This window comes from Camelus dromedarius, chromosome 6 (assembly GCF_036321535.1).
Source record: "Camelus dromedarius isolate mCamDro1 chromosome 6, mCamDro1.pat, whole genome shotgun sequence".
Taxonomy (NCBI): domain Eukaryota; kingdom Metazoa; phylum Chordata; class Mammalia; order Artiodactyla; family Camelidae; genus Camelus; species Camelus dromedarius.
The window spans coordinates 46,223,935-46,240,061 of NC_087441.1; the positions used below are offsets into that span (position 1 = coordinate 46,223,935).

A 16,127-nucleotide genomic window follows, 5' to 3' on the forward strand; every position below is an offset into this window, starting at 1 on the left:
CTCGATCTTTAAAGTAAAAGTGATACATGTTTGAGATATGTACTAGAGATAAGACAAAATATTATGTTCTTTTAAAATTTATTATCTCATTAAAACCATGAACTTTACCCTTTCCATGCAATAAAACAATAAAGTATCTTTTGGGCATAGGAAAGTCATATGCCATCATGCAAAATGGGTACTCCTCTGAGTGTCTATGTCAAACCAGAAACTTGGTGACAAGAAAAAAGAGAAACATTTCTTCTATATGCCTGGCATTCAAAGAAACCCATTTTAAAAAAAAAGTCTGTGTTATACAAAAATACACCATCTCAAATGGGTAGCATTGAACCTCACGCCATGGGTGGCCTTGCAATACACTGGTTATGACAATCTTATTGTACACTTTGGCAGCCTAAATTTTTATAAATCCCTTTTTCCACTTTCTAGCAGTAAAATTAATCAAACCAGCTTCTTCTCCTCCAATTTCACTGACATAAATGGCTATTTCTCCAAAGCCAGAGGAGGAAAAAAAAAATCTATTTTCAAGCTTGACTTATTCAGTGTTATTCCTTTGCCTTTTTAGTGATTTTACTCAAGGAATTTCCCTAAGTTCGGAGTTTACGAAAGTACTAGGCTAATGAAGCTGAAGATGAAGCTGATTCCTTCTTCTTTGTCCTCAGCCACCTAACCCCACGTCTCTTCATCCATCCTTTCTCCACCCACTAGACTTGAACACAGTGCCCTTTCCTTTGTCTCTTACTGTTCACAATTCAGTGAGTTTCACCTCGGGCTATCTCCAAAATGTATACACATCCTCTTCAACCCTTTTCCTCCTCTTACTTGTTATTCCAGAAAAATTGCCATCCACCTTTTTGCCTTCTTGCTTTTTTCAAGAGGAAAAATAAACCAGGAAACTTTACTTGGGGTTGAAGAACACAAAGTAAAGCTTGGTATACTCGTGTGTTAAGAAAAGGAAAATTATATTGTAATTAGAAGTGAAATAGGCATAAGAAAGAACCAGTGTCTCTATACTCATTCTCTTGTTAAACCAAATATCTCTGCAACCATCAACATTTAAAGATCATTTAAAAAGTATTTCCTGTATAGTTTTGTTTTCCTATTTTGTTTAATTGCAGATTTGGAGGATTATGGTTTTCTATCCTATTTTTGATTACAGGTATATGGTATTTCTAATGTTACAGGCTAGCCAAGCTTTTGTGGGCTGCCCTGGGAACCTTGCCACCATTCATAATCTTGTATGTTGGAAAAATGTAGTTTGAGCTCCAAAAAACTTACTTGTAGATGAAATTCCAAAATGCAGTGCATTTGTATTCTGTGCCTGCTATATTAGATTAATACTGAATTTGAACACCCTAAGCAAAAGAAAATTTAAGAGTGTCCAAAAGGATCCGTGTAACTAATTTTCATTAGTTATATTGATATAACTTTAGTTTTAGCATTTCCATTATTTTCTTGAATCCTCTGAGTTGTAAATACTCAACAAAAAAATTCACTCTAAGCCAAAGTTGGCTTACAGGGCCTTAACCCAGGAGCAAATTTTATTTATTTAGCAATAGTGATTGGGGAAGAGCCCTTTTCTGGCAGCTAATGACCTACTGGAGGACTTGTGTGCCCAAGGCAAAGCTGAAGGCCATTAGCCCAACAGGTCATTAACTGACAAATGCCTGACCCTGAGGTCATTTCTGATATTGTAAACTGTGAAAACATTAAAGTGGGTTTGTTGGAAAGTATGGCTGTGCCAAGGAAGTTTCTTTATAAGAATTCTGGAAAATGCATTAAATTGTTGTTATTCATGTGGCTTAATTGTCATCATTCTTTGTTCAAGTCAGTCAGATATCAGTAAACACCACAACTATACTGTCTCTGTGTCCAATCTCTAGTTTTTAAAGGACGGTTTCCCTGTTTAGAATATCAAATTAACTGTTTCTTTACTAAGCAGCTACACTCGTGTGAATCATATGTTTTCATAATGTATTGAGCTATATAACACTTAACCTATTTTATACTCCTCAGAGATGATAAAGCTACAAAGAGAGGTGGAAATAGCCCTGAAGTAAGTCTGTGGACCTAGTTCCTATAACTACCTTTTTTCCCCTTAATTAGACTTTAACATTGGACAGCTCATTTTATCTCTTAGAATTCCAGTTCAGGTCTTTTTCTCCTGATTGTTTATCTAATGTCTTAATACTCCACTTTAGAAATGAAATTAGAAACTTCATAATGTAGACTATATAATAGTTATTAAAGTTACCAAGAAACATTAAAAAAATACCAATTTATATTTTTGAGTGTTTACTATGAAGTAGACACTGTTCTGTTTTTTGTGTGCTAACTCATTTAACCTCTCCAGAGGCAGAGGAAAGAGTTAAATAGTTTCCTTGAGGTAACGCTGCTAATAAATGGTAGAACTCGTGTCTAATCCAGGCAGTCTGGCTCCAAAATCCTCATGCTTAACTAAAGCAGAAAACAAACCAACAAACAACCATGATATCTTTTTTGCCAGCAATTTTGCAGTTACTGAACCTGGAATTTATATCTTAAACAACTAGTAGTTTTAAAATATTGGAATAAGCATTTCAATACAAACATTAAGGGGGGAGGAAGGGTATATAGCTCAGTGGCAGAGTGCTTGCCTAGCATGCTCAAGGTCCTGGATTCAAGTCCCAGTATCTCCATTAAAATAAATAGGTGGATAAAACTATTACCTCCCCCCCAAAAAAGATTAATTAAAAAATGAATTTATAAATTATTTTTAAAAATTAATAGGGCTTTATAAAACATATTAGAGAAATAACTACTAAACAAAGGCAACTTGTTTTCTTAGTATCCTCATCTATAAAATAAAGGCAGCGTGTTTCCACCCCTCCCTCCCTGCCAGTTTCAATATTCTATAGTTCTGAGTGTTATAGGAAAGAGTCCAAAGGTATAACATATAACCAGATTCTGAAAACAGCATTAAAGTATGAAGAAAAACAAATGACTCAAGAAGAATTGGTAATAAAATAAGAGGTGTAATAGAGAAACCAAAATATTTTATAAATGTCAGAGAGCTTAAGATTGACATGCGTGTTTCAGCAATCTAAATTAATACACCAAATTAGTGAACTCACCTCTATGGTGGATTTGTGATGAGAAACTTACATGGCTTCATTTTTTTCAAGTACTTTAAAAGCCATAAGGTGATATGCAAGTATAAATTTCTGAAAATAGTGATTGAACAAAGTGGTAATTGCAAATTTATTTTGAAATAGTTATGATTAATACTACAAATTCACATATTAGAACAGTATTGATAATTCTACAAAAAATTTTGTGTGCATGTGCTAAGCATTGGAGATACTAGTTTAAAAGCCAAATGTATATCTTTATAGATTTACATAGATTGGAGAATTTTTAACCGAAGAGTATCCATTATTTGATTCAAGGGCACAATGCAGCTAGTCTCAACTTTCTACTACCTAATTTTTTTTTAAGGAGGGAAAAAAGGGATTACCTAATTTTCTAGACCACTGTACCAGTAGGGCCAGTTATTTTTAGAATTCCATTGAATCACAGATTTTGAAGAGCTGCTAAGGTATTTGGAAGAAATATAATTACAGTTTTAGACAAGATGCATGGATTTTAATGCATATGAGTCATGCCTTAATTTCTGTGACTGCCTTTAAAGTACAGACCTTGGGACATCTCTAAATTATAAACATCTGCCTTTTAGTGTGGCCCAATTTGAAGAGGAACTGATTGAGCTGAAAGGTGAACTGTGTTACCCAAAGAACATGGTATCCCTGGAATTTGCAAGATGGATGTGTTAATCCCAGAAAAATTCTGAAATTTTTAACTCTTTGGCAAAATGTGATCTAAACCAGTTTGTTTTCATGAGTCTAATAAGTTGAAAGCTTACTAGCTTTTACTAGTCAACATGAGTGCTATAAACGAACAAGACTGATGTGTACCCTAATGGAATATGCTGCATAGTACCTACGAGTGATTCTGTTTTACCCTACCTCTGTTTATACTCAGCAAATTTACATGTTTCAGGTATAAAGTGATAAATAAATTAACACCTTTACAAACATTTTAGAATAAGAATATTTAAACTGCATGTCAAAATTTGGGGACTTTATTTGCAATTAAATGGCTAACAAGGTATGAGCTATATATGGCATATATCAGCATGATGTAAGATAATGTTTCAAACCACAGATTACACCCTCTTTATTGGTGGATGGTGAAATCAGTTTAGTAATTATCAACACTTTAAGTGAAATATAGAATAGGGATAATTAAACTTCTGTTTTATGAAACCTTTCACTTATTTTTATATATATGCATGTATACATGTACTGTCATGGTATAAAAGACAGTTCTTAGTGAAGGTTACAATTTTAAAATTTTGAAAGCCGACGCTACTAGGCAGTATTCTAACCAGCAGCATCCTTTCAGTTGAATGAAATACTGTACTATGATTCTGGCTGTTCTGAGGATTCACATTGTGAACTTCTCAAAGGTGGCATTAACGTTTCAGTAAAATCACACCTGGAAAATATCACTTAACATCACTGAGAGGAACCTCACATGACGAAGCAGTGAAAGCAAAATGGAGGTTATCAGCTACCTGGGGAAAAAAGTGCAGGTCACTGAAATGGCAAACTTTATTCTCTTCAAGAAAGTACAGTCAAAACAAGGTGTAACAGTGCCATTAAGTAAAGAGCATACTAATGTGGAATATCCTGAGTACAGCAGACTTCATGTGCAGGAATTTCCATGTTGGAGAAGGTAGAAAGTAAAGCAACTAACTTTTGTGTGGTAATGTCAGAATTGCTTTGTTTCACAGGCATTCGATCCTTAGCAACTATTTACAGTTTTTGTAGCTACTTGACACAACCTTTTTTTAACCTACTGGAAAGCATCTCCTTTTCCTTTATTTCTTCTGAAAAGCTTCATCTTGACATCAGCATTCTAAAATATCTGCCAGTTTTTCAGAAACCTAATCATTGTTTAAATAAATATTTGTCATTGTTCAGTGACAAACAAGGCCAAGAATCCTGCACCCTCACTCAAAAAGGGAACAACTTTTTTGATTTTTGTATTGGTAGTAAAAGAAACCCACATTTTTGGCCAACTATAACTATTCCTTATAATTGTTATGAGTAAAAAATGTATACAGCTGCATATTTAGGTATTTCTGATCATAGGGCTTACTGTTGATAAAGCACAGGCCCAGAGAATTGGTGTGCTGGCCCAAGGTCATGCAGCTCATCTATGTATTAACCCTCTAAGTGATCAAAGACAAATGAATGGCCTTATCTTTGTAAGGCCATCACTGGTCTCACTAGGACAGTGCCAGTCACACAGTAGGCTATGAGCAAATGTTTATGGAATAAGTGCACTAGCCAATATAATAGTAAACTTCAATACTTCATATTCAAGCCATTTTCCTGAACTTGTGGACTGTCTCTTTTAAGTTTTATTAGTTGTGATTTTATACTTTTCTGTAGTTCGCTGAATTTTTGTGAACCCTTTTTGACAAATGTTACCAGTAGTTTATAAACCAATGTATCAGCTGTTCTAAATTAAAAATTAAGATTATCAATTTGCTTAGTTTTTGCTGCACCTGTCCTACTGGTAGTGCCATTTCTCTCTCTGCTCTTCCCCCTTCGCCAGAAAGAACTTCCAGCTCACTAGAACAGATTGCCATCCCTCCCACAAATAAGCACGGCCTTATACACATTTGGCAGCACTGAAAAGACTCCCTTCAAAAAGCCGAGTTAGAAGCTTCTTCCAGAACTCCTGTGAGTTAGTCGCGTGTTTATTGCAACAGACCTTTCATCATTGTCTTCATTAAACCTGGTCCTTGTCTGGTAGGAAGGAATGAAGAAAACCATTCTTTCATAGACTCCATCAATGGCTTTATTAAAACCACTCATTTATATTAATCAGCATGCAGATTAGGGCTCATCTGGGTTGTTTGTGCCCAGGTGGTGGGTGAGTAGATTCACCCCTTATTTGGCCACTGCTGCTGCTTCCTGTGTTCTTCAGAGGTTGCTTCTCCACCAAGGCTGCCAGCCTGGAAGCTCAGGCTGAGCACTGGGGACTGGATCCACCTGGAACCAGCTAGTTTACTTAAACCCCGTTTGTAAATGATAAAGTGCTTTACAAATGTTAGATATTATTGGCCTCTGCAGGAGAGCACTACTCCTTTACCAGTCCTTCTCTACCTTACCTTGTTAATGAAAGTAATCTTTCCATCTTTAAAAGCATCTCTCAGATATTTTGTATTCCATTTGTATGAAGGGGAACTGGAGTGAAGCTACATGCTCTGGTTACCATTAGCAGGCTATTCGGCATCCTTTATCTATAAAAGCATTTTTCTGTAAAACGTATTCACTGACTATATAGTTTTTGTGGCTCAAAAAAAAAAAAAAAATCCTGACAATATCCCTTCAAATGCCAAGGCTCTTTGAAAAGGACGTATTTATACTAAATCAGTCTTTTGTTCCTCCCAAGATGTATATGAGAATTAATTCTTCCCCAGGGGTGTTTTACCTTTGCTACTGCTTCATGCATTGCTATTTGTTCCTGGGGGTTGGGGGAGGAGTGCATTAAATTTGTGAGTAATTAATGCCATCAGCACTGCAGATGCGGGCACACGCGTGACAGTTTCCCTTGCTTGCAGCTGTTCAGAGCACTGAAGTCTGAGGGGCTGTGTGTTCACTGGCCTCCCAAATAGAGTAATGGAGCCTCCGTTGTCTGGCGTTCCACGCTGTCATAAAAACGTCAGTGAAACAACCTTCCCAGTGCAGGATTTTGAAAGACAGTTATAAATCTGTAATAGCTTCCGCAGTTTTAATATACTGAGCAAATTAAATTAAGTACACAACAACCTTTCTTAAGTGAATTAAAATAGAACTATACTACCTGATTACATCAACTCAGATAGCTTATGCTGGCTTGAGTTTCAGCTGAGCCACGTTAGTTTATAATTAACATTTTTCTAAAGATATAGTTGCATTTTACTTTAAATTTAGGATAGGCACTCCTTTGCTCAAACCAAAGTGGTCTGGTTTACTAGTGAAACAGCTACAACTCTGTTGACTCTATTCCGTCTGTCAGATGCTAACTGACAATACTCCTGAATCACATATATTGAGAAAGGCACAACTTACCTGTGCAGAATGCTTACCACCGCTTACTGATCTCATTTTTGCTAATCCAGGGACTGCTGATTGCTATAGTCCATAAAATCAGTTGTGGACACAGCTGAGCTTGAAGCCCTTCTGAAACTAAAACAGAGTGTACTTCCTCCCAGCCTGCTCCCTGGAAGTAGGTTTATTGTTTTATCTGAGTATGAAAGCAAGATAATAAAAGGGTAGAGACAATGTCATGCATTATATATTTAAGCAAGTATAAATTTAAGCAATTCAGAAAAGTTGAAAAAATTTTAAACTAAAAATCATCTATAATCTTACAACTTACAGATTGTCATTATTATTAACATTATGTTGTTTCTTAGACTTTTTTCACGGCATTTAGAAACACATAGATTGACCTCATTTTTGTTTTAAAAATACCTATCCTGTTATTCTGTTTTGTAATCAGCTTTTGTTTCTCGTTTCCTTAAGAATGTGTTACAGATATCTTTGGATAGCAGGGTAAGTGAGGATGTTTTTGAGTCACTGTTCTTGTACTACCTCCTACTTCTCTCAATTTACAATTTTTTAAGATGAGACTTTTATTATAGCTCAGGGCATAATAATTACAATACCTTTTGTGAGGGTTTGCATCATTTTACTTTTTCAGCTTAAAAAAAAATCACTGAATTGTAGCTAACCTTGCCAAAAGATAAAAAATTAAGCAATTACATATTCCCCTAAGATTGGTAAAATTTGTCCTATAAGTTAACTATTTAAGAAATTCATTCCAAAGGTCAAATATATCAGAACTGTAATTGTGCTAAGGTTTAGATGCATCTGAATAGTACCTGTTCCTTATTCTTTGATGAGAGGGTGGTGATTAAAACGGGAGAGATCAACAGTTTGCTTGAGAACATCAATTTAATGTGCACTATTTACTTCCTTTCCTCCGCGACCTTCTCCCTGGTAACTAAAACAAGGTGGCAGGAGAAGCCAGCTCATAAAACTGACATTGTGAATAGTTAATCACTTCTGGCTCACTGAAATCTCAGGTGTTACTCAGAAGACTGGGAGATAGTGTGTGGAATGGCTGTAGAGTCTAGATTTAAACACATGACACAAATCGAAGAGAAAGCATTTTTGTATTTGCATGTACAAATAGGCAATTCTACTATTCTCACAACCTCCAGAAATGAAGAAGTATCTCTCCCTTTGATTACCCTCTAGGCAGTAAGGTAAACTTTATAACATTGATGGTGACAGCCATATAGTCTGAAATAATGTTTCAGGATGCAACAAGTCAATGTTACAGAGATCTCTGATTTTGGTTAAAATAGTCTTTTCATGTGTTCTGTCGTTGAATTAAAATCCATTTTCTTCCAGAGTATTTGGACACACTTTAATCTTGGTTTCCATACTACCCCCTTTATCTATCCAACCCTTGTATCAAATATAGAGTAGTAATATAGAAGTATAGAAGAATAATAAGTTACCATTCACTGAGACTTACTACGTTCCAGAGTCTCTTCTAAGTTCTCTACATATTTACTCATTAGAGAATGAAGGAAGTGATATGGTCAACTAGTGCCATTATTGTTTGATGCAACTTTGTACTTAGACCTGATGTCATTCTGAATTCATTATGTATGAATTATTCCCAAGCATTAGAGCCCTTCAAGACCCAGAACCCAGCAGTGTGACCTTTAATTGACCCAACTAGGCCTTCTTTGCCAGCTAGTGGGATGGGCTACCAGTCATTATGGTTTAAAAAATGGAAAAGGCTTAAAATGGCTTTAAATGGCTTAAAAAATGAAAATGGTTTCATTATGATTCCAGATATCAGAACCAAAGGGGATTAGGTACAAAAAAGTTTCACAAAGAAAATAATCAGTGAAGTTTAGATAGAGAGAAAGGCCCATGTGAAAAGAACAGATAAAAATAATAGCATGAGCAAAGATGCTTCATCAAAGTTTACCAAAAAAGCATTTTTCAAATTTACATGCCTACTTTTAAATACTAGGATTTGCATTTCTAAGAAGCTCAGAGTCTTAGAACTGGAAGAGACCCCAAGGAATTATGTTTTACAACTTCCCTCATTTCTTTTTGAGGAAAACCAAAGATCAGAGAAAGGAATTGATTTGCCCCAAACCTCACAATGCAATTGGTAATAGGCCTTGAAGCAGAATCTAAATCCTGTCCCTCCCACTGCTCTGCTCTGTTTCTTTACAACCCGCTAATCTGTTGGGTTTCCGAGGGCTGCTGACATGGAGGCTCTTTCAACCTATCTTTTTTCTGGGCTTGGAACAGAAGTCCTTGAATCTTTCTCATGGTTGTTCCTGCCTGGAGCACCAGGAAGTCTGGGGTAAGGACTCTTAGTCTCAGGTGGTCTGGCAGTTAGGCTCTAGAGTCTCCTGGCTGCCATTATCCTCGCTACCATTTTGGGTTGCTTGAACAAATCATTCCTGAGGTGGGGAAGTCCCATTAAACAAGTGCTTTCTTATATTTAAGTACAGTAGATATTTAAATAGGTGAATGCCTTTGGTAGTAAGCCATGTAATGAAAAAAAAAATGAGATCGTTAAATGGTCTTGTTAACGTACATGTGGCTGGTAGCCCTATGGTCTTCCTAGAATATTTGTGATTTTACAGGAGGATAATACTTAAACACATCCCTTTTTGGTATAATTTTTAAAGTAAATATTTCAGGCAATGGAAAGACATTTATGTGTGTGCTGGATAAATCACTTTTGCCTGGGACATATTCAACTCCCCTAGGATATCCTGCTTTTCATACTCTATTATTACCTCTCTGGACTTGTTAACCCAAGGAAGTCCAGAGCTTTTTCCTTGTTGGTTGTTGTTGGCAATAAAGGTGTATTCTGCTCAAGCAAGGATGGTCATTTAGAAGTACAGGTCATTTATAAATTATAAATGATCTACTTCTGTTTGCTAATTGCATTAAGAGAAAAAGAGAGAATAAAATGTTTTCATTGCTTCTTTCTGGTCTGCAATTTCAGGGAAGTTAACGAACACTCTTGTTATCCAAAACCAGATCCATTGTTAAAAGTTCATGCCATCATTTTAACATTTAATGTCAGAGTTTCTCTTTATAAATCCCTCTTCACTTTACCAGTGCTGTTCTGAGACCTCGAACTGTTTCAAAACCATAACATTTCTTAGTGACTGATTGATCTGTATTATGTGTCCAGCCATCAGAGGAACCTTGGGATGTTGCTTGTGTAAACTGTAATCCAATCTGATGCTGTGCGTTTAGTTACAGTCTTTCATAGACCTATTGGTGATACTCTATCCTTCTGGATTTGGGAATAGAGCTTATCTGATACCTTCAGGGGGAAAAAAATCCATTCATTTTTCTCTCTTCCCCACTTAAATAACTCAACACATCTGGTAACACTGTAGGATCATTGTCCTTGCAGTTCCTCTGCATCTCATATTGCTACAATATTTCTTAAGTATTTGGTTACCTAAAGGGCAGTGAGATTTAAAAAAAAAAAGACTTTGTATAGGTCTTACAAATTAACCCATCTGCAGAGCTGGAAAAAAATTTTGCCTTTAATCAGCAAAATTTCCATATCAACAGCCTTGTGTGTGTTATGCAGTATGAATGTAAGTAAATATAAATTTGGAGATAAATGCCCGTGTGTTAAAATTTTGAAGCAAGTCTTTTTACAAATTAATATAATTTGCCTCTAAGAAAATGTTTATTGAATACAAGATACCTGAAATTGAAGTATCTTGTTGTTTGGGTCTGTATCCTTTGGCTTAATAATGTCTTCAGTTACAAGAATGATAAAAGCTGAAACAAGATCCTTTAATTCAATCAGAACTGAGCTAAATTTTAGGAAGCAAAGAGTGGGAATCTGATACAGGACTGCATAATATAGGAAGCTAAATATACAAGATATTAAGACTTTGTAAGAAGCAGATAGGGTTGCCTTGAGGAATTCTTGTTTGAAATGGCTGCATTGAACATTAGTAAAATACCACTATTTTATACTCTTGAATTAAGATGGTTTATGCAAACAACTCTAAATTGTACAGTAGTTCCAAAGAGACCATTTACTGTTTTCTGCTTGTTTTACATTCTGGAACAAGTTCAAAGCTTTTGATTTTGTTTGATTTTTTTAATAGCCTGAGCTTTGAAAATAATACAGGTTTGATGAATACAATTTTAATATTGCAGTTCTCTAAAATATTTTCAGTGTTTATGGTATATTTGACCCAAGGGCCCTGCACCAGATATATCCACAGTGCATTTTTAGTACAACAGAATGAACACATTAAGAAAGTTAACCATTTTTTTGCTTTTGCTTTTCTTTCTATATTAAGTATGAAAATTAGTACTGTGATAACTCCCAAAATGGGGATATTGAAAAAGTATCCACCTGACAGAAATAAGCATCCAGAAAATAGAGTTAAGATTTCATTAGTTATCTGAAATTTAAGTTTATGTTCAGTATGGCTAGTACTGGATTTTCACATATATTAGTTAAGTGCTATGCTTGTAAGTTGTTTTTTGTTTTTTTTTTGCTTGAATTATGACTGGAAAAAAATTGGATCACAGCACTAATATCTAGGTGGGCAATGCCATTTGCCAGGATTTTTGCATATAACCTGCCCCCCACCGCCTGCCCTCGCTTTTTTTTTCCATCAAAAAAAAAAGCCTTGCTACTAAGCCTTCTTGGATAAAAATGAGGATACATTTTTTAAATTGTTTGTTTTCATTTTTTTTTTGTATTCTTAGGTTGTGGAACTTTTAGCAAGTGCTCTTATGGACTTGGTACAAGGAGTATACCATGAAAATTCTACTTCAGCAAAGGTAAGGATTTGGTAATCATTATAAAATGTTAGGTTAAAAACGCTCATGGCAAAACTAGATTGATGAGCAAAAATGTCATTCTTGTTTTGTGTTTAAATTGCACATGACACTTTTTTAGATTAGTGTTTTGGCTACAAATTCGTGGCCATACGCTTAGTACATAGCAGATTTAGCCAATTAAAACAACCTCTTATCCTCTGGCTGGATTCACAGTCTGTTCAATCTGCAGCAGCCCAGAAGACACCAGAATGCTTCTGGCTGGCAGGTAGCACTGTCACAGGCAGGCAGGCTGGAGAAGCAGCTCATGCTGAAGAGGCTGAACCCAGCCTTTCCCCAGAGGAAGGAACTTTCCATGCCCCAGAAGAGTGGACATGATCCCAAAGTGGTGACTGTTGGAGGCATGTGGGAAGAATGTCTTTTATATCTAAGATCCAGAATTTACTGCGTTATTAAATTCTCTGTGATAAGAAGTAGGATGGTTGCACAGTTGGATTATTTTGATTAATTTTATAGATCTAGAATTAAGGTTTTTTGACTCATTTAGCAGGACATCTCAAAAAGGATTAGGTTTTATTTCTTTGAAATGCAGTTATTTCATTTTAGCAGGTTATTGAATGTGAAGCAATTGCTTCATTGACCACCGCCATCATTTAACATGTTATATATACCATTATAGGACTCCTATCTTAGTGTTTCATTATTCTAACTTCTTTAGCTTCTGCATTAGCAAGATTTCACTCACTGCAAATTAGAAAAAATATGCATGTATGCACATCTTGAGCTTTTTGACAATGTTTCCATTTGAAGAAAGAAAAATTTTACTGAAAGTGAAACACAGGGCATGAGCAACTTGGATATGAAATTTAACAATTTAAAGTATAACCCAGGGATTCTGGATGGTTCAGAGAGTGGTGAGTGAAATATGAAGAACCATACCTTGGACATCTGCTAACATTTGGTTCAGGGAACCACAGTTCCTGGCAGACATATCTAACTTCACCTAAGCAGCATAGTGGTGTGTAGGGGCCTGGCAAGATATATGCACAGCAGACCCCCTTTGCTGCATTTTTCAAAAGCATACCATAGTTCACTACCATGGCTGAGGGTTAATAGCACATTGTGAAATGGAGGATTCGTGGTCTAGTTGCACTCATAGGAAGACCTTTCCTTGTATGTAGTATGATGAAGATGATGATAGCTAAGCAAGTAACACTGTGGTAATTCACCTGTTCATTAAATTTTTCACAGTCATCCTGCCAGCAGATAATACTACTCTCCCCATTTTATAATATAAAAACTGAGACTCAGAAAAGATTAAGTAATTTGTCCACAGTCATACAAGTTGTTAGTTGAGATTTGAACTTCAGAGCTCAGGCTCTTAACCTCTCATTCACTGCCTTTATACCTTTATGAAACCTGATTTGCTAGCAAGCCTCTACCATACCTGAGATCCGACCATATATGATGATTACAGTGACCTCTTCTGGCAGCTGAAGCCTTGTTTCCCCCTCCCGGGATATTTCCAAGGTACTCAGCTTAGTTTCATATAAGATATTAATGTTTTATAGTTAAATATCTGTTAAGTGGAAGTGTTATTGTTGATTTTAAGGTTCTTGACTTACTCATTCTTACCATTTGTCCACTATAATTAGTCCAGTTTATTAATAATTTTGCAAACATTTGTTAAGTACTTTCCATATGTTAGGCAGACCTCATAGCAACAACAATAATAAATGCGTGGATAGCATGTCACAGTTTGCTGATTCTTTCTTTCTACACAATCACGTATGAAAAGGGTGACATGTTGGCATACCCATTTTACAGAGGAAAAGCAGCCTAGAGTTCAGAGATGACAAATGGCAGGAAAGCATAGTGTCTGGAAGTTCTTAATGCATGTTTGACAGTGACATGATCTGAACAGTTTTTTTGACCTCCAAATCCTATATAATCTATCTCTTCCTGGGAAAAAGAAAAGAGGCAGCAAGGAAGTCTGAAGAACTGTTGATCACACACGAACCACCACTTATCAAGTACCAACTGCTGACTTTCATTAGCTAATAAGTTTTACCCAAAAGAATCTGTAGCAATGCTTTGTCATCTGCCCTCTCTCCCCACCACCTCCCAAATACAGTCCTTTAAAACACTTGAGACCTTTTTAAGCAGTTACATTTCTGAATATAGCCAAACTATTTAAAGAGCTGTTCTTTTTTTATAACAAACAAAAATGCATAGTCAAACTGAAGCAGTGGGAGTACTTTTTGATGCCTCCATTTGCTCTCTAGGTCCAATTTAGGTTAACCACATTTCCCTTCCTAACCAGAAAAATTCTGGGTTGTTTTTTTTTTTCCCTCCCTTCTAAGTGTACTTGCCATCCCAATAGCTGTTCAGAATTTGGTTTTTCTAACTTGGCCCAGCAATCACTTCAGAGGCAGAGGGAGCACTGCCCCACATGGAGTGCCTTCAAGGTTTTCATGTTCTGACACGTTTGGGAAGCAGCCACAAGTGGAGGTCATGTGGAAAGTGAGTTGCACAACCTCGGTAGCCTGGGGCCAATTCAGTACACAAAAGAATTGCTTTGTGATTGAAAATAAGCTGCAAACCATTTCATCTCTCCAGGGATAAGAGGATACAATAGTGGTCTGTTTCCTATATGGCTACTTAATGTGGTGATGGAGAAGCTGGGTAGTATAAAAATAGCTTTCTGTGGAGTATTATCTATGTGACTAGAGTAGATGCATTAAAGCAAATGGAGGGGAATTGTAACTGAATATGTTAGAAATCACCTTCTCCAGAAGTTTGTAGGGTAATTACCCAATCCTTCTTAAAATTTGAAAATTTATGTGATTTCTGTTAGTAATACATAACAGATTGTACATAAATTGGGATCATGTAAACATTCAGTGTTATTTAGGAAATTCATCCTTTGTTCTATCCATTGAAAAGTAACATTTTTATTTTTACATTTACTAGTTTGTGAACCATTTCTTCCTTATAATAAAAATTAGTCATTGTGCTTTCTGTAGTGTTCATAATATCTCCCCTCCCTTTGCCTGTTTTTCTTTTGTTGTTAGCTAATTGAAGAAAGAAACATGTTAAATAGAAAAATTGCATTTTAAATGGTCGTTTGCAATCCTGAGCTCTTTAGTCAAGCTCTGCCTTATACATTGTATTCATATAAGTCACTGTGCATACTAAAAATATTTCATAAAATATTCCATATTTTAGCTAAACTAGCTTTGAAGGCACAGACCATTATATCTAAAATCTTTTTAACACAATTCTTGTATTATTATAATTTGTTTTTTAATTAGAAAAGTAAATACAAGTTTATTAAATAAAAACTGAAAGAAAGCACAGAAAAAGTTTACGAGGAAAATAAAAATTACTTTATATAAACCATCCCTCAGAAATTAATCATGATTACATTTTGACGTATTGTCTTCTAAATTTCATTCTCTATTTCTCCCATTTTTGACTTATTATTGTATATATAATTCTTTGTCTTAATTTACTCCCCAGGATAGTCATTTTTGTTACTAAAAATCTTCAAAAATATAATTTTAATGACTAATATTTATTCATCCTACTATGCCATAATTTACTAAGCCATTCCACAGTTTTTGGACACTTACGTTGTTTGTTTGTTTGTTTGTTTTTTACTAATTTAAACAATATTGTGATGAACATTTTAGTGTACATAACTTTGCTCTATTTCATACTATTTGCTTAAAAAAACTCTAAAAGTGAGATTCTTCAATAAAAAAGTAAGAATATTTTCAATATATCCCAGAAAAAAAGATTACTATCCTTAGAAAAGCCTGCTTGTAGCGTTGGCCCTTGGCTAGTGTCTGGGAACTTGGAACCATTCTTTAACTGATGAGACCAGATCACTGTGCCTAAACTGTTTCTGCAAACAATGTAGTTTATACTAATCACCTGCTTTCCTTCTGGGAGTCTAGAATTTTGGTACATACTAGGCAGAGTATGCCTACATCACCAACCCCAACAAAAACCCTGAGCGCTGTCTCCAGTGAGTTTCCCTGCTAGACAATATTTCACATATGTTTTCATATGCATTAGTTCTTGGAGGAGTTAATCACTTTCTGTGAGAATCCACTGGTAGAAGAACTCTGGGAGGCTTACACCTGGTTTCCT

The 16,127-nt window shown here is 35.6% G+C and overlaps 1 protein-coding gene across 2 annotated transcripts in view; it reads left to right on the forward strand.

The window, feature by feature from the left end:
- Positions 1–16,127, forward strand: part of PDSS2 (decaprenyl diphosphate synthase subunit 2) — a 185,201-nt gene that overhangs the window by 111,489 nt on the left and 57,585 nt on the right. For both annotated transcript variants that reach the window (XM_010989617.3, XM_064486811.1), the window contains exon 4: positions 11,898–11,972. In XM_010989617.3, coding sequence (XP_010987919.2) covers positions 11,898–11,972 — 75 coding nt within the window. The remainder of the gene's footprint in view (positions 1–11,897; positions 11,973–16,127) is intronic.